Source organism: Macaca mulatta, chromosome 1, assembly GCF_049350105.2.
Source record: "Macaca mulatta isolate MMU2019108-1 chromosome 1, T2T-MMU8v2.0, whole genome shotgun sequence".
NCBI classification, from domain to species: domain Eukaryota; kingdom Metazoa; phylum Chordata; class Mammalia; order Primates; family Cercopithecidae; genus Macaca; species Macaca mulatta.
In genome coordinates this window covers 157,750,129-157,776,901 of record NC_133406.1, presented here as the reverse complement: position 1 = coordinate 157,776,901, position 26,773 = coordinate 157,750,129, and the positions used below count along the sequence as shown (strand labels likewise).

The window sequence follows — 26,773 nt, the reverse complement described above, 5'->3', positions numbered from 1 at the left end:
ATCTATAGAAATACTTCAGAATTATTTAGATTAAAACAGAAGAAAACATTAATTTGGGTGGAAATTCTAAAAACAGTTGCCAAATGCTGGTGGCTGACCCCAAGATTCCTCACTGAGTGGTATTACCTTAATGAATTTTCCGTGGTGCTTGGTCTTACGGGCACAAAAATAGAATTTTATGAGAAAACATAGAAATAATTAACATTTAGAGACAAACTTGTTATAAAAACTAGATTCACTTTATACTGATAGGTGGACAAGAAAGCCAAGTTATTAATGTATAAAAAGGGAATACTCTAGTGATGAAGGTGCTTATATCTCCTGTTGAGGGCCAGTTTTTCTCTGTATGTAAGTATTTAGTAAGATGAACTATTAAATCAGAGGCCTGCTCAGTAATTGAAGGATGAGAACAGAGTGGTTGAAAGTCTCGAGGATGGTTCATCAGACCTTACGAGGCCTCGTGGCCAGGATGCTTACAACCTCCTGGTGTCTCCTCTTGTCTACTAGATTGTGCATGGAGTGGCATTCTCTGAAGCCAGTTTGCTATCAGGCTGCTCCCTTTGGATAATGTATGCTGACTGTAGATATGTCAATTTCACTAATTAAGTGTTATTCTAGTATGTTCCCATGGAACTAGAAAACATTTGGCTAAGTGTTGTTTTCAAGTCATTTAATTCTCACAGGGCAACCTCATTTCCCTTTTCTCTAAGTACTTAGGGAGTCCTCATTGCTCAGCCCCGTGGGCTTGGAGCTACATGGAAATAAATTACCCTTACCCCCTCCTAAGGCAATGGAGATGTCTACAACTCAGGAGATACTATGGGAATATTTCTAAAAGTTACTGTTCCATATTAACATTTTCTTACTGTAAAGGGAGAAACCACTCAAAATCTTCCTATTCATTCTAAACAATGGTTGGTGCAGAATCCAGGTTACAGCCAGGAGGGCAAAGGTTGTAGAGCCAAGAGCACATGTTGACTTTGTGGACACATTCGGTTTCTCCTACACAAAAGGGATTCTTCTCATCATTCCTTTGTGAGGGAAGATAATGAGGTGGTGAAACACGAATGTGTGTGTATGTGTGTGTGTTTGTGTGTGCCTTTGTGAGTGTGTTTGTGGGTGTTTGTGTGATCACTTCTCTTCTTATACCTGGGTCACAAAGCACCATCTCCTCTTCCCACTGTCGTGTTGCCATCCTGGATGAAAATAAACCCCTGATTCTACATTGTATACCTTCCTAGCTAAGCCTGATTAATAATAAATGTTAAGGCCTCTTTCAGTGGGTAGAGAAGGGGGATTTGATGCTCTGATAGTAAATTTTGCCAAGAAAACAGCCTTCCCATTCCTCCCAATTTAGCTTTAGGCTATTCCTCTTTCACAAGAATGCTATCACAAATGGGCTGAGAAACACCACACGAGGCTCTGTCTCTGCTCTTGCAAAGGGACAGTGGCAGACCAGGGCATTGAAAGCCTTTATGTGGCGCCTCCTGAGTCACTGAATAGCTCTTAGCTGAAATTGCCAATGGATAAAAGCTCTCTTTAGAAATGGCCCTTCGACGAAAAGTTTTGGAATTCTTAGGATTATAACCCTTCAGCCAAATCCCATTATGTCCCATTTCTGCCTTTGAACTGCAGGGAACTACAGAGATAAAGCCATTCTGGGAGAGAAGGGAGGGGAAGTTTGCTCGGAAGGGGAGGAGAATGACTTAGTGTCCTATCTTTGCAAAAAAAAAAAAAAAAAAAAAAAAGTCTATTTTTTTTAACAGAGGTTTCTATGAAATGAAAGCAACTCTCAGGGGGAAAGTTCAGACGCCGCTGTGATTGGGAACTTGGCTGTGATGGCAGCCTCACCATGATGTAGGTGTGGAAGACTCTGTTGTCATAAAAGCTTAGGCCAAGCTCTGAGTTATAAGATCAGGCAGTCCACAATTAGATGGTGTTAGGAGCTGTCTGTCACTGTGCCTCTCAAAATAAGCTTTAATAATTTTTCCAGTTGTAGATACACGCCTTTTACTGTCCATTTCCTCTCTATTTACCATCTTATTAAGCATTTACTTGTATTCTATCTTTAGAAATTCTAATAGTCATTAATTGGGTAATTGTCACATTACTGCAAAGAAATTCACTACCAGTGTCATCAAAGTGCCTGAAGAAGAAAATGGGAGCATGGAGAGGTTAAGTGAATTGCCCAAATTCACTGAAGCCAGTAACCAAAGCAGAAAGGGACACATTCTTCACTTATGATTCCTTGTCTGTGGTGGACCCAGGGAATGGGTGGCCACTTTAAATTTTCACTTTGAGTGATATTGTTGTTCACATTTGTTATCCAATTTTTTCCTATTTTCCAGAAGAGTAAAGATCTTACAGAGGCTTGGAAATGATCTCCAGAACAGGTGCTTTTTCAGTGATGACATTCAGGGCAAAGCACATTTTAGAAATTACTGCTGGAAGCGATGAATATTGCAGAAAAAAATATGCAAAAACACCTCAATGGGATTTTACCTCTCTGCCCTTCCAAAAATGCATACTTATCCCAAACCACTATCAACAAGAAAAATACACAGAGACACTTGTGCACACACACTTGAAAATCACACACACACTTGAAAATCACACACACACAATTTCCTTCATACTAGGTAACTGTTGTCTTGATTCTAGTTACAGTGAGTTAAAAGGATAAAGGGAAGATTCTGACATTAAGTTGAAACACCAGACTGGAGATTTTAGACCCAACATCAGGGTTCCTAATACTTCCAATAAACACACTGTGAAGAAAACTGATCTTCCAGATTTTTTCCAGTCCCTCTTTCTTCCTTTGGAAAAAAAAATAACATGAATTCATGGAGTTAGAAGTGGCTAATAAGGAAGAGTTCTGTAAGAATTATTAAGTATTATTTAAAAATGAGGCCAGGCGCGGTGGCTCAAGCCTGTAATCCCAGCACTTTGGGAGGCCGAGATGGGCGGATCACGAGGTCAGGAGATCGAGAGATGATCCCGGCTAACACGGTGAAACCCCGTTTCTACTAAAAAATACAAAAAAATAGCCGGGCGAGGTGGCGGGCGCCTGTAAGTCCCAGCTACTCGGGAGGCTGAGGCAGGAGAATGGCGTAAACCCGGGAGGCGGAGCTTGCAGTGAGCTGAGATCCGGCCACTGCACTCCAGCCTGGGTGACAGAGCAAGACTCCGTCTCAAAAAAAAAAAAAAAAAAAAAAATGAAATCTTTTAAAGGAATAGGATATTAAGCTTTCCTATGATGCATTGTCTTTTCTGCATTTAAGACCTATTTTTAACTTAGGCATAAAGGATAGACAGGCAATTTCAGTCATTTGAATATATACATCTTCAGTAAACCAAAGATGGTACCATCTTTAGCTGTCCAACTCTCCTGTAAAGGATTAAATAAAAAAGGTTTCAGATAAAATTTGGAATTCAACCTATTCAAGTAGGGGAAAAGAGAGACACTGTTTTCATGAAAATAAGTTTATTGGCTGAGTGCAGTGACTCATGCCTGTAATCTCAGCACTTTGGGAGGCCAAGGCACATGGATCGCTTGAGCCCAGGAGTTTGAGACCAGCCTGGACAGCACGGCAAAATCCCATCTCTACAAAAAATACAAAAATTAGCTAGGTATGGTAGCACATGACTGTAATGCTGCTACTCAGGAGGTTGAGAGGGGAGGACTGCTTGAACCTGGGAGGTTGAGGCTGCAGTGAGCTATGATCATGCCACTGCACTCCAGCCCTGGTGACAGAGCAAGACCCTGTTTCACAAAAACGTAAGTAAATCAATAAAATAAAATAAAATAAATAATCCAGAAAGAAAATAAGTTTATTATCTTTTATTCAAAATTAAACATCAGCCAAACACTTGAGCCTGGCATAGCAGGGTGGATAAGACCTAAATTACACTAAGCTGCCATGTGGACATGGCCTTTAAATCTGAGAACTAAAAATGAATAATAGCTAACCCGGAGGCAGAAGGGGAGAGCAGGATAAATGGTGGGGGCAGGGGCGCTATTCCTAAAGGAAGAGACAGCATGTCTGAAGATCAGGAAAGAGAAAGAATAACACAGGTCAGGAGATATTTCCAGTGTTGCTGGAACACTGAATGTGAGTGGAAGGGTGAATAGAGAGATATAAAGCAGATTGGAAAAGGAGCAAGAAGACAGACCAGGAAGCAATTGACAACGGTTTGCCTTTAGCCTGGGCTTATTTGGGTAGTGAAGAAAGAGGAGAGTAACCTCATCTCTTTCCATCAATGTGTGAAACACTATAAGAAATCCAGAAGAATGTACAACCCATTCTTCACTTAATATTTAAGCCACATGAGCCATCATTTTCAGAGTTAACAAAATCATATGATGTTTCAAAAGTGGCTTCCTCGGTCAGTTCAAAATGGGACATGTTAATCTTGAGATGTGTCAGAGGCCACCAATTACAAACACAGACAGCAGACTCCTTGGACCATCACTATTGTATTGTCTTCCCCTTCCATACAAACTTTGTCCTAGTACTGTAACAGTCCAGCCCCTGCCAAAGCACTGAATCTCAAAGCATGAGGTCTCAACATGTATCATTAGTCTTTTCTCTGCTTAGTCTGTGGCTTCGTAGGGCTTTTAGTCAAAGGTGCCCTTGCCTCTCCTCTAGTAAAACGCTCTTGGTCCGAGAAATGATTTGAGGGTGAAAGCTGGGCAAAGGATTAAACTTTTCCACTACAGCAGTTAACATAAGATTTCTTCTCACTTTTTGTCATATTTTTGGTTACAAAAGTCAAATGATATCTTTGTTGATAGTCCAGCTATCTCAGCCCTGAAAACACCAGTCTCTTATCATTGCCACAGATGCCGACATCAGGATGGGCTTCATGGTGTGCACTTCGTGCAATTAAACAGGGCCCTATGCTCAGAAGTGTCCCATGCTTGGTTTCTGCCTCTGATGTTGTTGTCTTAAATTTTTAGTAATTTGTAATGCGCCTGCATTTTCATCTTGCACTGAGCACTGCCAATTATGTAGCCAGTCCTACCTCATGTTTCAAAGCCCATAGAATGCAGCCTTGCTTTCCTCTAACTTACACCCACCATGCCTTTGATGGCTAAGTGCTATTACCTGGTCTCTTCTGCTCCACAATCCTATTAACTCCATTGGCTGTAGGGAGCCCAGAGCAGTATTTCTTAGTTTCCTCTGGCTTCTATAAGACAGCCAGCACTGAGCTCCTTAGCCATGTCAATGTCCCTTCCCTTGCATAATTCCTATTGCTTTAATTAAAGGAGTGTTCTGTAAACCTTCTGCGGAAACATAATTAGCTGGTGAGTTCTCAGGTCTAATACAGTAAATCCATTCTTGCATATTGCATCTTTCAGAGTCTTCTAACTCCTTCCTCAATACTCTGTCAAGGCAACCAAGCATATCTGCTTCTTTTATTAGAGGCCATCATTTTTTTCCAAGCTTCAAGGTGCCATCCAAGCACCATATTAGAACCAGCTCCAGGTGTTCTTGCCAGTCTGAGCCACAGGAAAATGTCCCCATGTCAATACATCTCCCTCATGCAGCCTTGTATTCGAACCCCACACCCAGTCCAGAACTCTCAAGATCCATCGTGAGGCATATTAACCAGCTCCATTGCCTGATCCTTTAACCCTTTTCATACATTAAGTCCTTTCTTCCCATAACGAGGATGGTACTTCCCCAATGGGGCTGTGCTGAGACTTATCTTTAGTCACTGGTCCGAAGGCCAATCTCTGGGTCACAGATCGGGAGGAAGTTGAGCATCATCTATTCAGGTAACCACCTCAGCTGCAGCCTAAGCATGGCCTCCAGGTAAGGGGAAGCTGCTCTCCTCTAGCAAGTGGGGCACATATTGTTTGGGACACAAAAAAAAGGACTTGTAAAAATCTAGAGGCTCCAGTGCATTCACTCAGATGTCCTCGTTGGAGTTCTCAGGAAGCTTGCTGGAGTTATGAGTTCATGGTTTTTTTGTTTTTGTTTTTGTTTTGTTTTGTTTTTGTAATTTTACTACTCACAGAAACAAATCCTGGTAGTGATTTTCAGAACTATCTCCCCACTAACTATAGGAATGTGGGTCTCTTTAAATGTAGCCATATGTTTTTGGCTTTCATAGTATGCTGTAGGCTGATAGCTAGCTTACCCAAACCTGTTGTTTACTTCCTTCAGAGTTTTGATGGCAAAAACACCCGCTTCACAGCTTTAAAAATGCAATTTCTGAAATGATTAAAACAAGACATTTCCTTCTATCTGTATCTCATCTACCACAGGTAAGAGTCTTAATAATTCTTAGTAATCACATGCCAGGCATCATCGCCACCCCACTCATGAATGCAAAAACATCCTTGTTCCATATGGCCAGCAAAAGATTCAATTCCAGAATCACATTCTAAGAATATGCTTCCTAGGACTACTTTCAGTATCAGCAGTCTTGATTTTGTCTTTCAGAATCAGACCCTTAGACTAGGACTCAGGTTCAAGTAGTTTATTTCTGAGGGCAATACCAAGAAACACTATAGAGGTGTGGATAAGTACCTACAGCCAATTAAAGGTGTGTTATCGCAGTGGTGAGCTAAATCCCACCATGCAGGACCAAGAGACAGTATGGGCCCTGTGTCTTGCAGTTTTGCCACCTGAAGCTGGAGCAAGCAGAAATATTCATCCACTCCCTCCATGCCTATTAGTCATTGATTAAGTGTCGCTCCCAGGGAGCTCTGTCCTCCTGAAGTCAAAACCAGGAATGGATTATGCTTGGCAATCCCAATAGCACTCCACAAGCAATTGTGATGCAGCGGGCAGAACAAAGGGGTCAGAAGTGGAGGAACTAGGCTTATCTCTTAAAATTATTACTTCTTACTGATTATTCTATTTTAGTTTAAATATTTAACTTTTTTGAGACTAGGGTTTTTTCCTTGAAAAATAGACCATTATCTTATGTAGGATTAATATGAAAACATATACATACATTCTTTGTGCATTATAAAGCTTTATATCATGAGACTGTCAACATCTACTTGTAAAATGATCATATAAATGGTGTTTATAATTGGAGAGTTTCTCTTGAAACCCCTGTGAACTGAGAGACGGAACTGAAGGGCACGAAATATTCTAGTCACTGAGAGATAGCTTACTAGGATTTTATCACATTTAGTTTTAACTCATCAAACTAATTATAAACATTTATGTTTTTATTTGTTTAAACATCTCAAATATTTTAGTATGCATGCGAAGTACATATGAGTTGATTAATATCTAATTTCATTTGTTCAACAAATATTTGTTGACTTGTGCTATGTATGTGCTTGGCACCAAGATAGGCCCAGAAATAAAGCAGTGAATAAGACACAAAATACCTTTGTCTCACAGAGAATGTGTTTGTGTGCCTGCATGTGTGTGTACGCATACATCTGTTTAATGTTGATTCAGGCTATGGAATTCTAAAATGTTACATTGTACCATTTTTACTTAGAACATTCAAATGGGATGACAAGGATTTATCCATCTTAATTATGCTGTTTTCAAGGAAAAATGTAAAACCTAAAACAGGGAAATACTACAGTTATAATTTTGGTCTATCAGCAAGTGATTTGGGGAAAAAATGAATAAGATAGACAAAGGAGACTGAGCAAGCTGAGTGATGAATGAGATGATATTAAAGTTTCTGGCAGAGAACATAGGTCATATTAAACACAGAAAGGGGAGATTCATTTGGGTACATAAAACTGTGGCATCTCCATTCAGAGGAACTACTCCCTGCATTTGTTCTATTATAAAGCTATTAACTTCTACGAAAATAAAAATTAAATTTGCAAGCTGGAAGAAGCTTATGGAATTAATTATGATGATATGTGAAAAGAAAAGAGGAGGTGTTTCCATCGGGCTCTAAGTGTATTAAAGAACATGAATAGAATGGAAGGAATATCTCCATTTGGGGTTTGTAAAAGACTTTCCAGGAGGAAATATTCAGATATTTTAGGAATTGAGTAAGGTTGGTTTTTACATATAAGTTTCCTCAAGTAATCTCACATGAATTATAAAAGTAAATGTGTTATGTATTCTATACCTTCCCCAATTTTTTTGGACACTTCCAACAGGACACCCTCCCTATGGGAAACTGTGAACATGGTGTGGAAATTTTTCTGATAGAATGATCCTATGGGATCCTGCTTCACAATGAAATGGAAATGAAGCCTCTAAGTGGCTTTCAATCAAATGAGAAAAAGTGAAGCAAAAATGTATGACACAAAGTATTATAGATAGCTCTTGGATTTCTAAAATGAACTCTAAGCTCAAATTATCAAGGGGTAGCATCTGAATGCTGAGGAGGAGAATCTGTCCCCATGATCCATATTGACACACTTACAAGCTGCCTTGTCACTTTTCTCCTTGTTTATTTGTTTGCCAGAAAGATAGATTGACTAATCATAAACAATGGGGGAAATGTCAGTTTAAAAGCAATAAAGTAAAAAACAAAACAAAACAAAACAAAAAGCATGAAAAAAGGAATTGAAATCATAAGGTGAATGTGTATAATATAGTGCCAGGCGGGGGGTAATCCAGGCAGACTCAATCAGACACAGGGCAATGAGAGTTACTTTAGTAAAGTCTTCGAAAAGTCTTTAGGGCCTTGGACATAAAAGTCACTGGAGGTCTAAATGTGTTACATGTTATGACTCTAGAGTTGGGTCTAGCACCAGTAGATTGTGGTTGATTAAAAACACAGACACTGGCCCAGTTGTCATACTATTAAGCTGAAGGTACATAAAAGTGTATGTGATACACAAAAGATGAAAATGGGACTACAGGTGTTCAAATCATACCATGTACTTTGTAATCTTGAGTTCCAAATAATGTGAGTTCTGCAAGTACTTTCTAAAGGTGAATTTAATTTTCATAGTTTAATAAGTTACATAAAGCCTTAATAACATATAAGAATGTTCAAGCATTTCATAGTGCAGACTTCAAGTATAAGCAAAAATTACTCAAGGTTTTAGGACGGTCTCTAAACCTTAGAACAAACACCCCATGAGATCTTTAATGTCATTACAAAGCAAAGGAGTCTAAGTTTATAAGTTCTCATCTGAAACACCCTAACACAGTGAAGTACGTGCCGGTTGATTTATCCCTTCTGGAAGAATGAAAGGTTGCATTGGACCTGGTGAGATTTTAACCTGTGATCCTAGAGAATCTTCCAGAGCTTCAAACCTGAAGTTTGATGTGTAACCTACTGGTTTAAAGGGACCTACATATTAGTACTGGAGAGTCTGACATAGTGGGTGGGTACATCAGACATCAGAAAGAGCAATTTAGTCAGCAAGACACCTATATTCCCTGTTCTAATCATAAAAAAAGATAATCTTTCCAAGAGCTACCACAAGAAGAATTTTGATAGGCACTGAGTGAAAGCAAGTCATATTGCTGGAAGTTTCCTTTATGGAGCCTCAGCCTCAGTTTGGAAAAGGGTCCCAATTATTTCTGAGAATGTAATGGCTCATTTTTACTAGAAAGGTATTTGAGGTGTATATTATGCTATGTTCAAATTTGTAAGATATTGTTGAATATACATCATTTTTAAGTTCAAAGTACAATGATCTTATTTATCTTGATTTAATTAATACTTCTTAGTATCACAGTTCATTATTACATGGATTCAGGCAGACGCATTACATTCCCCAAAACATAACTCGGCATACTAATGACCTGCTGCAGCACTGGCTCTTACTAAGGGGAGCTTTTAGAAATGACATTCCCCACTCCTTACTACCACTCCCTACAACCTGTCCCATGGCTGCTGTTTTTGAGCCAAACCTCCCCGAATGTAGTATTTTTCACACTTTATGCTTGTATGCTATTTTCATTTGTGGAAGGCAGAAGAAGGAGAGGGAAAAGGAGAAAGAAGAAAGAAGGAGAGAATAGAATTTTCAGAGGATAAAAGACAAGCTCCATCTTTTTGTACTGTGATATAAATCTCAGTACAACTAAGATTTTTTGAATCCGAAGCAGTATCAATTTTGTGACCAATTTTACTCGTTAAATTATATTTTTTTCTGCTCCTATTATCAATTTTGCCCAAATGATTAGATTTGCTTTGAAGTTAATGCAATTTGGTTTTAAAAATAGCCAAAGCAAGCAGAAAACTTTAAAAATATCTAAATATTCTTCTTATTTTTTCTAAATTATCTTACCTTGCCTTTGTTTTTTATTGTCATCTCCCTTTTTTACCATCCGATTCTGTTCTCAAGAAAATTAATCTACTTCTAGAATAATGGATTCTGTATTGCTGTTAATTCCAGAAATAAAAAAGAAAGTTTTACTAAAATTTAACATATATAGTGTCCTTTCATTTCCCCAGCTCTCCCTACAAGAAGGAATTAAGAAGGAGCCTCAAAAACCAACAGTCACACATATACATTGAACACAGCTATACAATTCATTGAAAGAACATTTTGGTAGAAATTGGCATTTTGCATCTTGACTGATTTAACTGCCTAATGACAACTCTTACCACTTAAAATACAGTCTGGGGGAAAAATCCCTCCCACACCTGTGATTGCATATTATTCACTATGCTTTGGGTTGGCAGATTAAATAGAGGATGCCCAGTTAAACTTGAATTTCAGACAAAGAACAAGTAACTTTTTAGCATAAGCATGTCTAAAATATTATACTAAAAGTCAGTGTTTGTAATCTGAAATTCAAATTTTACTGGTGTCTTTTAGTTTGATTTGCAAAATCTGGCAATTCCCATTGTGCTTAAGGATGAAATAAAAATGCTTGCATGACCTGAAAGGTGAAGAGTACTTTCATAGTGCAAGGTTTTTGCAGAGTTTTCATCTGTAATTTGAATAAACTGTTGCTTGAAGTTTTAAACAAATTGTTTCTAGCTGAGGAGGCTTATCTTGACAACTAGCCACCTGTGGGTGTTCCTTCTGTTAATCTTAAATACTTTGGTGTTAAGAATTGTTATTTTGATGCCGTATCGATGTCTGTTGGCCTTAGTGGTAAAATTCAAATTTGCATTTTGATAGTACCAGGCCAGACATAGCTATAGTCATAGTAAAATGTTTTAAGATTACAAGACGTCTGGCTTTCTCAAAATATCTCCTTGACTCTTCTATCACTAGCAAAATGGTAATTTTGTTGGAAAGGGGAGGGATATGTCTCACTTCCCAAAGTCATGAATAGACACAAACCTTAGAAAAGTGCTGAAACTGGGAATTAGATGCCTATTCACTGCAGTTTTCATCTTTCCTCTTCCCAGAGTGTTGGCTTCAGTCTTTTCATTATAGACTCTTCTTGGCTCTTTGCTCCACAGATAAAACATTGGCACCCCAAAGTTCTGACTTTAAACATACGGATGCATGCTATCAGAACTTCATTTCAGTTCCAATTCTCTAAGAATAAAAACCATCATGCCCAACTTGGAACAGATGAACACCTTTGTGCCAATAAGCTATTATCAATGGGGCAGTATCATCTATTAGATGCCTATCCTAATGGTGGCTTACTCTTGAATGTGGAGTAGCATCTATGGAAAAGACAAGATATTAATGTGTAGGCTAGAAAGATAGCTCAATATGTACCCATTACAATGACCCAAGGGAGGTAAGTTTATAAGTAAGAAAGATACAAGATAAATTCTAGGGCATAGGATGAGATCAGGCTTGGGTAGGTTGAAGCTTATTGAGCACCTCAGGAAGAGGGTAGAGCAAGTATGGAGTAAAGAGAAAATCAAGGAAAACTTGGCCTTACCCCAGAAATCTTGGAGAGATCAACTATTTCAATGATTAGCAATGGTGATATTTTAAACTCCTCTTTTGCAGTGTTTTATTTTAATGCCAAACTGAAATCTGAATTTCGATGATGCATTTTATAATTTTCAGCAAAAAAAACCCCCAAAAACCTCAAATGTGTAGTAAATGAATATGAAAAAGACACTACGCAAAGTTCTGATTTTTTTTTTTTTTTTTTTTTTTTTAACTGGCTGCATGGAGTTTATTTTCCGCTTGGTGCCAGGTGCACAGTTCCAGGTGCCAGGAAAGCTAGCCAGTGCCGGGGCCCGGCGGTAAAGAGCTGGGCCCTCACTCCTTTTTGGTGTCTGCTGTGTTGATGCGAAGGTCTGCTTGCTGCAGCCGCCTGGTCTAGAGGGTGGGGAGTGGGCGTTGGGGAGGGGGCGGGGGGCGGGGAGGGGCTCTGGTGGACTAGCGCCTCCACAGGCCTGGGCTGGTGGTAACCGCTCAGGTCAGGACCGGGGCCCAGCGCTGGCTGTGCTGGACTCGGGGCGTCCCGAGCCAGAACACCGGTGGTCATGCTGCTGGAGGCCTGGGGGGCCGGGGGGCGGGGGTTCCGGGTGCTTTGCGGACTCCAACACAGTGGCCATGAACTGGAGGGTGGACTTCCCGAAAAACAAGCTGGCCCACCAGTGACCCGGGTCAGCCTTGGGGAGACCTGGGGGGTGGGGAATGGCTTCCCCGGGGCACTCGATACTGCCGCAGGAGCTGTTGCTGAAAGTGGAATCCAGGCGGCGCCAGTAGTAGTCGTAGGTGGCCAGGAGCGAGCCGCTGGAGGGGATGGCCGCCATGCTCTGGCTTGCTGGCTGGTGGGACCTCCTGAAGTATGTTTTTAAAAGTGCATATGAGAGAGAGGTAATGTAAAGACTTTGTATTTTTCTAGATGTAAGTATTTGTTCATGGCAGTATTGGTTGGAAGAGTTTTGTTTGTTCAACACAACATTGATTTAATGATAGTTGTGTTTAACAATTTTTAAAAGAAAAGTTAGCGGTGACCTCATTAGTTTGTTTAGAAGTAGAGCACTCTGTTTCTTTCATTAAACTTTGATGGAGATTTTTGGTACTTCTAGATTAGCACTCATGTGAAGTTACAAATTAAAATCTTACTTTTGCTTTCTCCAATGTCTGACTAATTCTTAGAGGAGCTTTTTAGTAGTAATAGCCAAAGGCAACTATAGCACTTAAAGGAAAGGGATTGGATTGAATTTTTAAGGTGAACTGAGTCTAACTACTGTTGAAATAAATGTTAGGTTTGAAGAGGCAAATCAAGTGTATTTAATGCTAACCATGTTCTAGGCGTTATTCTAGGTACTTCATGAATATTAACTTATTTATTCCTCAAAACAGTACTTTCAAGTAGCTGCTAATATCATTCTGATTTTTCAAATGATGAAACTGAGTCACAGAGAAGTTCAGAGATTTTTCCAAGGACACACATCCTACAGTGGTGGAGCCAGAGTTTAATTTCTGTGGTCTTTGGTCCTTATCACTGCTACATGCTCTCATGTAACTAAAACATTAACACAATGATTAATTCATAAACATAATATTTTCAAAAACGATAGCTAAATGTTAATATGGTTGTTCATGTTCCAAGATAATTATTAGGCTTATTTATTTTATTTTTTTCTCTTGTTATTTTTATTTCAATAGTTTTTGGGGTACAGGTGGATTTGGTTACATGGATGAGTTCTCTTGTGGTGATTTCTAAGATTTTAGTGCGTTCATCACCCGAGCAGTGTACACTGTACCCAATACGTAGTCTTTTATCACTCATCCCCCTCCCAAACTCTCCCCCACCCTCAGATCCCCCAAATCCATTGGATTACTCTGTATGTCTTTGTGTCCTTAAGACTTACTTATTTTAAATGTTTGATGTATTCATATTTATGACACCTTTCCCCCTTCGTGTTCTTTTACCTTTAAATAAATATTTATTACATTAAAACCAAGTATAGAACCCCCAGATTCCGTAACATAGAATAATCCTGCCTGAACATATTAAAAATTCATTCTTAAGAAATGTTGCAGGCCAGGCACGGTGGCTCATGCTTGTAATCCCAGCTCTTTGGGAGGCGGAGGAGGGCGGATCATGAGGTCAGGAGTTCCAGACCAGCCTGGCCAACACAAAGAAACCCTGTCTCTACTAAAAAGACAAAAATTAGCTGGGCATGCTGGCAGGTGCCTGTAATTCCAGCTACTTGGGAGGCTGAGGCAGGAGAATCTCTTGAACCCGGGAGGCGGAGGTTATAATGAGCAGAGATCGTGCCACTGCACCCCAGCCTGGGCAGCAGAGCTAGACTCCATCTCAAAAAAAAAAAAAAAAAAAAGAAAGAAAGAAAGAAAGAAAAGAAATCATGAAAAATGTATAAAAATCTTAAAAGTTCTTACAATAATTGACAATAAACATAAGACTTAAATGAACATAAACTTAAACATTGGAGATACAGTATTACAGCAGGCCAATAACACTCATAAAAGCTGTTTTCTCTGTTTGATTTCTCCTTAATTAAGGGAAGGTGATATTTACAATAATAAAAGTATCTGATATAGGAATGGGAGATTCTTTTTAATATGAAAAATTATACTACCTGACACTGTTTCAAAAAGTAATGACTTAATAATGATAGAAAAAAATTCTGGTTATTAAAAATAACATAAAAGTGTTCTTTATTTTGGGAAGGGCTTCAAAATCATCAATTATATTTCATATTCACTCCAAGTTGTAAAAACTATCTTGGAATAAGTGTATCTGTATTATTACGTAATTTCCATAAATGGAAAACCACCTTTCCCCCTCCTCTAAGCTTTAATAAAACAGGCAAATATACATCTCAATAGCAGATTAAGGCTTTTTTTGTAGCTAAGCCTAATTAAAATGGCAACATTCCAATGCTTTCTTTACCAGGGAGCAAGGACATCTGCAAGGGATAAAAAGATAGCAAGCATTTTGATGCATTTGTTTCCAGTCTTTAAATGTGGCAACAGAAAACAGGGATTGATACTGGCTAAGCTACAAGCAACATTTGAGTTAAATGTTTTAAAAGAGTACGGGAAATCAAAGCAGTTAAATAAATTGTGATTTTAGGTGGTTGTTTTGCCTGCTATTTCTGCCTGTTTTCGTAGCATAGACTTCCCCAAATCGTGTCCCAGCATATTATAATTCCCTCTTGGAATGATTTTATACAAGAGAACTCTACAAGAAAGAAGCTGGTTCATCTTTAATTAATCCAACATTTCTCAAACTCACTGACCTTGGAATACCTTTTGTTTTCTTTCTTTTCCAGCATCAACTACATGCACATTTGAGCACCGTTTGGGAAAGGCTGCTCTAGCATACTGTCCCTTGCCATTTTAGAATATTGCCTTAGTCTGTTTGTGCTGCTATAACACAATGCCACAGACTGGGTAGTTTATAAATAACAGAAATGTATTCCTCACAGTTCTGGAGGCTGGGAAATCCAAGATGAAGGTTTGGTGTCTGGTGAGAGCCCAGTCCCTGCTTCCAAGATGGTGTTTTGTAGCTGCATCATCTGGAGGAAATGAACATGATGTTCTTACATGGCAGAAGAGCAGAAGAACAAGAGAAGTTAACTCTCTGAAATCTCTTTTATAAGGGCATTAATTCTTTTGTGAGGGTAGAACCCTCATGACTTGGTCACTTCCTCAAAATCCCCACCTCTCAATATTACCACGGTGAGGATTAAGTTTTATATTTTGGGTGACATTCACACTGTACTAAATATTATTACTAAACCTCCAATGTTTTCAATTCTTTTCTGTTTCCTGATATTATTTCACAGTGACCATACATATTCTACATATTAAAGTGCCAATCCAAATTACAAGATAGGAAAGCAGTGAAGGAGAAAATATAACTTTCACTGCCACTTAGACGAAATCTTAAGGCATTTATTAAAAACTGCTTCTTTATGTTACACTGATATGTATAAATTCCCCTTTCCACTTCTCCGGTAATTGACTGAAAACATTTTGTGGCACAAGACTATGCTACATTCAGATTCATTCATAACTGTCTTAATACCTAGCAGTGTACCTAGAATACAGGAATAAACCAATAAATATTTACTGAATCAAATTAAAGAGCTTAGATTTCCTCAGCTTATTAATTTTCATTCTATGCCTCTTAAACCCTTGGAATTAGATCAGCTGAAAATTGACTCTGACTTTTTTTTAAAAAAGATTACTTTGTGTTCATGGTGGAATTTAGCAACAGGTGAATTAATAGTGAATTTCAAGTATACAAATGAGATAGCCAGGACACTTATGTCGATCATTTTTAAAATTCTTATATTGCTTCATACACATACTAGAACTGAGAATTCTAACAGTACTTTTTCTGAGGCTTTTGTTTATTTGTATATTTTATTTTACAAAGGATGAAAATTTTCTTTTCCAAAAGTCCAAATGAACTTGATGCATATTTTCTTTTAATTTCATCATTTTAAAAATCCCAAGGATTTTAAAACTATGAGAGAAAGATATGAAAACACTGCCAGGGGTATTTTCCTTGCAAGCAAATATTTCAGATGAATAAACTTCACTTAGTAGAAATATTTCAAAGCATCAGTTTTTCTCAGGTTACATTTTTCACCTGTCATGTGGCACAAGATGAACAGATAGAAGGTTACAAGAGCAAGATTTGGAAAAGGCTTTCTTTCACAAATAGCATCGCTTGTGCCCCCAGCTAGTTAAATTCTGTCCTGACAAGCAGATAATGAATATGTTTCTGTAATGCAGTGACTTTCCTTTATTTGCAGAAACTTTTATTCCACACACCATTCCATGAAAATAAAAATAAAACTCAGCCTTCTTTCAAAGGACAAATTTATTCCATAAAATAATATTCTAAAATTTATTATCTAATATTTATCAGCACTTGAGTTTTTTAAACACATCTTTAACAGTTATAATAGTCTGGCATTTTCTGCATAAATGTGACTTCAAATCAGTTTGGCAGGACAAAAATTCTAAGCTTCAATTACATACTGCAAGTGAAAAATACATATCTATTAATCTATAATAAAGTGTTTCAAGCATCTGCTAGGTTATTAGTAGCAACACTTTTAAAATTTGCAAATATTTTATTTCAGATAAAAAAATTTGTCATGATTTTTTCTTGTACAATACAAGAAATACAGTACAAGTAAATACAATATTTAAGCAAATACAATATTTAAGCAATTATTAAGCAAATATTTTTATTATTTTGACTTTCAGGTACAATTTTATTTATTTGACATATAAAATTACAGTGCATTAGAATTTTTTGCATTGACATTATGTACCGAAGTATAATGATTAGCTTTCGTTTAAGGAAACAAAATTTGCTCTAGGTATGTCAGGCAGAAAGGAATTTAATATAGAGGGTTGGGGTTGTAAATATGAACTGGAAACTGTCTGCCCTTTTTCCTGCTTTAAAAGATATTAGCAATGGCAGTGATGGTCACCTGTGGAAGGATGTTATCTTGAAGCAGGGAGTCAATGTAGTCAGGTGACAACCTGTAATGACAACTTGCACAGGCTTTACATAAGGACAGCCTGTTGGAACAGGAAGCCATCAATGCAAGCCTGTGAGAATTTGATACGTTGGAGCAAGGCAGTAAGTACATGCAGTCTGGCAGGGATGGTGATTAGTGACATTGAGGAAATTGGGCAAATAAATAAATGAAGTATGGAAACAGATTTCTCACTGAAGGAGAAGGAAGGTACAAATATGGACATAAGGGAAGTTGGAATAAACCTGTGGTGTTAGACTGAAATTGGCGGTACTGGCATAAACTCAAGGTTTTCAGATAGATAGATAGATAGATGATAGATAGATGATAGATGACAGATATGTAAAAATATAGTTATAAAGATGTATGTATGTGTGTGAATATGTGTGTAGTTGTATATCCATATTCATTCATACATATATTTTCTCACTCTGTTAATAGAAAGTTCTAGATGTAGCAACACCCCAGTAGCAATGAACTCTCCTGGCATGCAAAGCTTGGTTTCTAAGTACAGTACAAGTCTTCATTACAATAAAGTGGAGCTTCTGGGCAAATGGCAGAGTCCAGGACTGAATTTGGAAAAAACAAAACAAAACAACAACAAAAAATATGTTCCTGGAAGTAATAAAGTATGTAAATAAGTAATGCAACATTCAAAGAAAGAATAAAAGCATTTTGTAGGTCAAATGAAAAGGGACAAAGAAAACCTGCTTGAAGTGACTCCCACTGGCCAAACCCAAGAAACTTAAGCATCAAAATGAATATAAATAGTCACAGATACTAATCCACAGAATGACATAGAAATCCCTGAATCCATATGGATAAATAAGTATGAAAAAGAAAAACCTGCCCTTCCATCAATGCCAACCAGTAAATGTGAAAGAAATGACTGAATTTTAAAAAAAATTCACCATTTTGCAATTATCACAGTACTAATTCAGACAAGAAATATCAACGAGTACTAAAACTGTTGGGTGAAAGTGGAATGAGAGAAGAAATATTAATACAATGTCAAAATCTCCACAGAAAACACTTTGTATCTACAAAGTAAACAAAACCAAAGAAAACAAAACTTAACTGTGGAGAAACCTGTTATTCACAGTCTTAATCTTGTCATCGAAATTTAAACCACTACTACTGAGACAAATCAACATTGTGTGCTACCAGATAGAACATAATGAGAAGAACTGCATTACTTCTGTGCTATTCCTGCCCAAAATGTATAGCCCAGTTCTAATCATGACAAAATATCAGACAAATCCAATTGAGAAACATTCTACAAAATTGTTGACTTGTAATCTTCAAACACATCAGGGTCATGGAAATGAAAGACTGAAGCCCTGCTTTAGGTAGAAAGAGACTAGGAAGACAATTAGATGCAATGCATGATTCGTATACCATAAAAGACATTAGTGGGGATATGGGTAAAGCTTAAGTGGTATCTCCAGGTGAAAACTATGTGGGGCTTTGCTCTATTATTTCTGGAAGTTTGGAACCATTTCAAAATAACAATTTAAAACAAAAAGCACTAGAATGACGATGACTAAAGAGTCAGGTGAAAATGCTGATAATTTTCAAATTGCAACTGGCATTCTGAGAGTTGGAAAGCTGCAGAAGTTTCATAAACTTGCCAGTGACAATCCAGAAATCAGGCAGGTGATTCAAAACTAAACACACACAGGCTGTTGCAAAATTTCACATGTTAAAGACACACATCTGTCAGCTGTTGCCAGAGAAGAAGTCATATGGTTTTTGATTCTGTGCTTCCTTCCAAATCTCTTGTTATTCTCATTTGAGGAACAAACCTGCAATACTGCTGGTAGGAGCTTTTGGGAAATTCCCGAAAGTTCCCAGACCTCAACCCTCTGGTGTGTCTAGAAGTGGATGCTGCCAATAGACAATCTGGTGCACAAAGCATTACAGATCAATTTGGTTAACAGAAAGTTAACTGCTTTTTGTTATTCATTAATAAACAGGGTTGGCGAGACGCGGTGGCTTACGCCTGTAATCCCAGCACTTTGGGAGACCGAGGTAGGCAGATCACAAGGTCAGGAGATGGAGACCATCCTGGCTAACACGGTAAAATCCCATCTCTACTAAAAATAAAAATAAATAAATAAAATAAAATAAAAGATTAGCCGGGCATGGTAGCGGGCTCCTGTAGTTCCAGCTACTTGGGAGGCTGAGGCAGAAGAATGGCGTGAACCCAGGAGGTGGAGCTTACAGTGAGCCGAGATCGCATCACTGCACTGCAGTCTGGGTGACAGAGCAAGACTCAGTCTCAAAAATAAATAATAAAATAAAACGAGTTGCAGTTTGAAGGTAAACCCTTTCACTTTTTAACCAAATTTGCACATTCATTTATTTGTTCAGTAAGTATGAATTTTGTGCACCTAGTAAGTGGCAGGCACAATTATAGGTGCTAGGGATTCAATGGTAAACATGTCAGAGAAGGTTTTGGCCCTTTTCCAGTTTGAAGCTCTTATTGGGCCTAGAGAGACAGTAAGCAAGTTAGTGAAAAAGAAAACATTCAATCCAGACAGGTACTATGAATCAACTAAATATGGTCATGTGACAGAATACCTGAGAATGGGGGAGTACTTTATGTAGAAGAGTGAGAATGAGCTACTCATAGAAGGCATTGGAGGAACAGCATTCTGGGCAGATGGAGCTGTAAATCCAAGAGCCCAGAAGTGAGGAGGGTGCAGAGGCAGATGTAAAGAAAGGTGTCAGGCTAAGGAGTTTGTGCAATGATAAAGTAATCAAGCAGAGAAGTAATGTGATATGATCTATGTTTTAAAACTATACTTCGGGCAACTTGGTAGACAAGGAAGCATGGGGGTTAGGGCAAAAGTACAAGCAGGGAAGAAAAACTAGGGGGTTATTTTATAAGACTCAATTAAAAAATGATGATAAACTCTAGAGATACAAGACGTAAAGAGATGGAAGTATGTTTTGGAGGCAGAACTGGCAGGACACTCCTTTTTATTCTAGGTTATGTATATAATGTTGTTTTGTTGGTTGGTTTGGTAACTCAGAAAACACAGTGTGTTTCACCAAGGATGAAACTCCTACACAGGACAATTAAATGTTAAGGTTAACGTAATAAACATTTGTTTTGGCTACACAGAATCCTGTCATCATCTTTTAGTAACAGAAATCAATTTTACTTCACTTTTGTTTCCATGACTTTACTTTCACTTCCCCATAACAGACAGCCCTTGTGCAACCATCAATCACATTAATTCTACCTCCTCCACCCTGTTTCACCCTCACCAGTGGGTGAGCACTTGATCCAATCTATTCCATCCAGACTTTCCTCTCCCCAGAGGTATGGTAACTCTAGACCTTTCTCTGACCAGGTATATCACATTTTCGTCGAATGTAGGAGTTGTTCAGTGCAGTGTCCTTCCAATAAATTCCTTCTATATCTTTTCATCTAGACTCAATTTCTGTTGCTTATAACCAGTCCTAACTGACACAGTGATTTTCCTGACGCTTAGATATATTTACTTTGGAGTGTAGCAAAACATTCAAAGCAATTGTCAATTTAAAAAGGCATCATAAGACAGGACATAGTGGCTCACACCTGGAATCCTAGCACCTTAGGAGGCATAGGCAGGAGGATCTCTTGAGGCCAGGAGTTCAAGATCAGCCTAGGCAACATAGGGAGACTCTGTTTCTACTAAAAAAAGAAATTTTTTAAAGAAAGGCAACATAGAAAAATAGGGAGGAATTTAGCTATAATTTCCTATTACTAAAACGCATGTAGAAAAGCAAAACAGAGACTTCACCTAACTTTACGTTTAAAAATAAAACTAACCCACATATGTCTAAAACACATGCAAACGTGCGCACACACACACACAATAATAATAATAATAATAATAATAATAATAATAATAATAAAGGTAGACTTTATGAGCAGCAACAACTCTTTGTTCTATCTCCACCTCCGTGCTAGTCCCTGGAAGTAACATCTTTTAATCATTTTGTTTTTTATACTTTTCATTGTATTCTTATTTTTACGTAAGTTACTAATTTTACTCTTCCTGTTTTTTTAATTGTAAATATTATTATCACATTCCTATTATGACATGTAAAGACTTAGATTCTTTGCATCAGCATTTTAAATTTTCACTTCATTTTAAAGCTACACACTTACATCCTTTTTTCTTATCTCATAAACTGAAGAGAAGATATCTGATTTCCCACAATACAAAAATGAGGATTTTATTTTCCGTAAATTTTCTTTCAGCTCTTAGTATGTGGCATCTGTTTATGTACTTTTACATTTTTAAGTTTGATACATTTTATATTTAATTCAGCAACTTTACAGTTATTGCATTTTGCCCATTGAATTTAAATGTTGAAAATTAATATAGAGAATTTTCATTATCATCACTCTCTCTCCCTTCCTTCCTTTCTACATTCCACAAGCTCTTAAACAGCATTTTTCTCCTAGTTAACACTGTTCTAGGAGTTGAGGCACAGTGGTAAATTCTGTCCATTACACAGAGAGATGATATGCATTATATATCTTATGCAATATTTTTATTTTCCTGGAAATGCTAATCCTTTTAAACCCACTCACACCAACATAAGCTTTTTTTTTTTTTTCTTTTTCTTTCTTTTTTAAATTCTCTGCTTACCATGTTCTTAATTGTGCAAAGTATTAGTTTACTAACTTCCCCTCTTCTCTCAGCCCTACTATTTCTCCGTGGAGACCCTCCTTCTGAAGCCTCCACATTTTGGTTCCAAGCTGGAACCGTTAGACATCTATCATCCTGGAGCAACCCTTCATAAATGTGCTGATTAGATCTGCCTCTAACCGGACCCCATGACTTCATTCTTTACTTAATCCCTTTTCATGCTGTGGCATATTTTCAATAAACTTTCTAAGATAATATGCAGGAAACACAGCAGTGTCTAGAAAGTCTTTCTTTTGTTCTTATATGTGATTTGATGATTTAGTTCAATATAGGATATCTAGTCTAAAATTATTTGTCCTCATAATTTTAAAGGCATTTCTCTGTTATTTTCTAGCATTTAATATTGCTGATAATGTCTGATGTCAGTCTGATTTTGCTCTTTTTGTAAGAAAAAGAAAGATTTTGTCTCCTTCCTTCTTCCTTCCTTCCTGTATTTCTTCCTTTCTTCCCTTCTTCTTTCCTTTTTTGTTCATCTCCTTCCCTTCTTTCTTTCTCTCTTTCTGGAAATGTTTGAGGTTTCTCTTTATTTTTAGTGTCTTAAAATTTTACAATGATTTATTTGTTTTTTAACATTTGTAGTTCACTATTTGTTTGTTATTATATTTTTCCTGGGATCAGCATTCTCTGGGACCTTTCCATTCTGGGATAATTTCATTGAATATTTATATGATAATTGAATGCCATCTATTGATTTTTGTTTTCAAATTCTAGAATTCTTAATACTTGGATAATGGGCTTAGTGGATAGAATATCCACATCTCTGTATGTTTTACTTTTTTATCTTCTTATTCTAATATTTAATTTATTTCTCTGACAATCAGAAAGCCTGTGTCTGCAATCAGGGACTGACGGACTTCCACTGCCTCATAAGGGCTGCACAGGGAAAGAGAGGGTACCTGAACAAATGTGAAAGTCTTTAAGGAAGGAGGAATGGAAACATGAATACTAAAAAGGCAACCAAAGTATCCATTATACTTGCAATCTATTTCTATCAACCAGTCAGTTCATGACAATATATTCAAGTTGCTGTGCCATAGAAGGTGTTTGATAGACTCCAGTAAATAAACCATTATAATGGAGATATTTATGCTAAGATGATGAGCCTGGTGAGAGAGGCAGGGTCCAGATAAAGGAGAGTCTTACAAGCCATCATAAGGAATTTGGACATTAGTTTTATGCATCAGAAATTGTTAAAGGGTTTTATGTAGAAGAGTCACTTAATACCACCTTTAAATAATATCTCCTGGGGACAGCTGTTTGGTGGCTGGACTTACAGAGAGCAGGGCTAGAGTCGGAGAAGCCATTTAGGATGCTCTTTGTATGGCTTCCCATCAGAATTCTGAAATTTTTAATCCCTTTGCATCTGTTATTCTGATTATTGTTTTTGAATGTTAATTGCCAAAATATAAGCTTAGATGAGGTGAATTCTCTCAAGTCTATTGTTAAACAACTACAGGCATCCTTTTCATAGCTTGTTTTCTCATCACAGATATGCTAAAAATCACATCACTGCCATCTAATTTACTTTGAGGAATGTTTTAGGAATTATATCCTCTCCCGTCCCCTTTGCTTCTATTTCATGGGACATAGGCTGTTATTTAATTAATGTTTAAATCTACAATATGATTAGTTCACACACAGTATATGATACTTGTTTATTCTACTGTTTATCAATTTTTTGTCAAAGTTCTTTGCAAATTGATTTACACTTCTAAATTCAGGGTTTTTGTTTGCAAAGTATCTATAATGTGGTAGTTAAATATAGCTTTTAATAACAGAAAATTCAAAAGCAAATCTAAACTAACATAAGTATGTCTACCTAAAATTATGAAAGTTTTTTTTTAACTTTTGCTCTGAACTTTACCCATTTTGCCTAATCCTGATTATTTTTTAAAGTGCATCTGCTAAGAATTCTGCAGTATTTCTACAAGCTGGCATTTTGATATTTGAAAGGATTATTTGAAATTTAGATTTGGCATCTGTCAGAAAAAAAAAAAAAAACAACACTGTCATCCTATTGGATGTTATAATATAGCAGGTAATGATTGCTGAAATTTAACCAATCATACAGAATGACAGGGGAAAAATACCCAGACAAGAATTTTATGTCAAAACCATGGAGGAAAAAGCAAAAAAGCTGCAAATTAATGCCGTCCTAGTATAATAGATTTTATTCTGATTAGCCTATGCAAAGTTGATGGTGCCAGATAATCCACAAACAGAGTCAATATAATATTGTTTTGTAAAGTCCTGTCAGAAACTTTTACACTGTTTCCAGTATTGTGATCCTCAGTTCGAGGGCCTGTCTGACAGTCTAGGACACAGAGAGCTGTCAACTCAGGAGCCGGCCCAAGATGATTGTTAAGGGGATTTGGTACTCCTTCTATTTGCCTAATAGGGAGCCTTGCGCTCAGCATTTCCTGAAGCAAAAGAAGACAGATGAAATCTCTGGGCACTTCATTGCTGCTGCCTCTCAAAGATTTCCTGTCAAAACGGGCCTATAAGGGGAGAAAGGTTTTCAATAACATTTTTTTTTTTTTTTTTTTTTTTTTTTTTTTTTTTTACCTGGCAGGATTTCCAGCCTTGCTATGAAAAGAGTTTGAAGGTTCTGTCTTTGTTAAAGGCGGGGAGGGGCCAGAAGAGGAAGAGGAAGAGAAAGAACAAGAATAAGAAGAAAAAAAAAATGCTGTCAAACTACCAGATCTAGTTGTGTTTAAAAATAAAAAAAGCAATAGAGGAATATGGCTCATATTACCAGAGCACACACAGAAAAAAACAGCTTTGATTGACGCTTTATTCATATTTTCTATAGGCTGGTTTATTCCGCCCCCGCCCCACTCCACCCCACTTCAAATGGAGAAAGCATGTTTGTTGTAAACTATCTTCAGGACACTTTTAGTAGCTGATGTAGGAAAAGGGGAGCGCAGGTCTCATTTTCACCAAAGGGATGTTTGCCAATCTGCTTTTCTCCTTATTAATGCTTTCTTTATTCCTTCACTTCTGCTATCTTGTCAGCTAGCCAGCCCGTCCGCCCGCCAGCCCACAAATGCTGTCTAATAGCTTGTGAAAAGACAGAGCTTCTGTCCTCAACTGCCTTATATTCTGTGGGAGAGACCATTGTAGTGGGGGTAATTTCCTAAGTTTCTAGGAAAATACATTCACACTCAGATCCTTTCTACTACTGCCAAGCAAGTCAGGAACCACATCTGTTAGCTATCCATTCTTTGCCCCAGACAGGGGAACTGTTTTTGTCCACTGTTTTGCCTGGTTAATGTGCAATCACAACTTTCTCTGTTGCTTCTCCCATATTGTATCCGCCTGAATGGAACAAAGGCAGAAGAACCTGAACAAAATAAAGGAAAAAGCTGATGAAATAAGGATAATAAGGAGTGAACTCAAAGTTTTCCCAAACTGTGATTCCCAGCATGGCTTTTGGTGCTAATTTGTTCAAGACATCTTTGGTCTTTTTAAAACCGTGATGCTGTTAGTAAAGCAAGAACTGATAGCTGACACAGAACAATGAAAACAAGACAAACAAACAGTAAAATCTCAACTGTCTGTGGGCGTTTAACATAGGAGCACACAGGTCAGAAACCCCAAGGATAATATAGAACCGAACAATTGATTTTTGTAATGAAGAGCCTCAAGTCATTAAGAAAATATTAAATCATGTTGGCCATAGGTTTTTGCTATGATACCAAAACATGCTTTATATTTAAGAGCATTTTAATCAAAATATATATGTAGTGAAAATGGGAATATAAACAGTGCCTGTGTTATCTGGGAAGTTTACTTAGGGAAGAAACTTCATTCCACCAAATACATTGGATAAATGAACTGCTATTATATGTTGTAATAAGCCATCTTCCATTGAAGTAGCTTTATTTCATAATATTATGTTATATTTCTTTTTCTGCAGTGAAGTTTTAGAAATTTATAGGTCAAATTCCTATAACGTTAACGTGTGAGTTAACACAATAGATAACAAAAAAAAAAGTTTCTCTAAAAAAGCAGCCACAGTTATGGTAGAAGACTAATTGGCAGCCTGTAGGCAATGTAAAGGCTTTTTTTAATGGGGAGTTCCCAGGTGGAGGGAGCTACCTCTTAGAAGAGCAGCAGATCTCAACAAAGGATTTCTTTTTTTTCCTGAGAAAGAGGTGAAGATGTGAAGCAAGGAAGGTCATAAAGTACATGGTCATGAGTTAAGGATAAAAGAATATCATGGAATGTTTCTGGCAGTGCAGGGACATGAATGAAAATATGAGATGATTAAATTATGTATAGATGTGTGAATAAGCATGTATGTTTTATTGTTTAGAAAAGACTGGGGTCATGGTGAAATCATTTGCACAAACTCCAGACCAACTCTTTTGATAACAAATCACTACTGTAATGTCTGTGTAGAACAATATCTCACCAAGCATTAGCAGTAAAATATCTTTTATTATTATCTGTTGAAACCAAACGGTACCATTAAAAAAAAAATGTAACCCAAAATAATACTAGACAGTCTCTGGAAGTAGTAATAGGATCTGAGAGCTGAGAAAAAAAAAAAAAAACCTATAAAAAAGAGTGAACAGTCAATAATATACAGTAAGCTGAATTCCCAGACAACAGCATACTCAGACAGTGTTCTAAGAAGTGACACTAAGTTCTCTACAAAGGTGGAATAGCGTGGAAATCAAAGACAAACTCAGATCATTAGAAACAGACAAATAAAGGTATTGAGGATAATCACAGGAGAGATT

The 26,773-nt window shown here is 37.4% G+C and overlaps 1 protein-coding gene and 1 long non-coding RNA gene across 3 annotated transcripts; one reads left to right on the top strand and one right to left on the bottom strand.

Moving 5' to 3' along the window:
• Window positions 1-11,980: 11,980 nt before the first annotated feature.
• LOC713065 (pancreatic progenitor cell differentiation and proliferation factor-like) lies at window positions 11,981-12,585 on the bottom strand. The gene is made up of 2 exons (XM_077988055.1): window positions 12,453-12,585; window positions 11,981-12,415 (listed from the first exon to the last, which is right to left on the bottom strand). The coding sequence occupies exons 1-2, from the start codon at window positions 12,583-12,585 to the stop codon at window positions 12,000-12,002; spliced, it is 549 nt and encodes a 182-aa protein (XP_077844181.1). The 3' UTR covers window positions 11,981-11,999.
• LOC114671778 (uncharacterized) lies at window positions 12,042-24,882 on the top strand. Of its 2 annotated transcripts, none has more exons than XR_013412644.1 (3): window positions 12,042-12,121; window positions 19,290-19,392; window positions 24,598-24,882. It is a non-coding gene; the product is annotated as an uncharacterized LOC114671778 (long non-coding RNA). The 2 variants fall into 2 exon arrangements; XR_003721893.2 differs by lacking the exon at window positions 12,042-12,121 and adding an exon at window positions 12,511-12,649.
• The last annotated feature ends 1,891 nt before the right edge of the window (window positions 24,883-26,773 follow it).

Coding starts and splice junctions, on each gene's coding strand:
- LOC713065 (XM_077988055.1), bottom strand. CDS start 12,585: ATGGCGGCCATCCCCTCCAGCGGCTCGCTCCTGGCCACCTACGACTAC. Junction 12,416..12,452: donor AGCCATTCCCCACCCCCCAG/GTCTCCCCAAGG, acceptor CTGGTGGGCCAG/CTTGTTTTTCGGGAAGTCCA.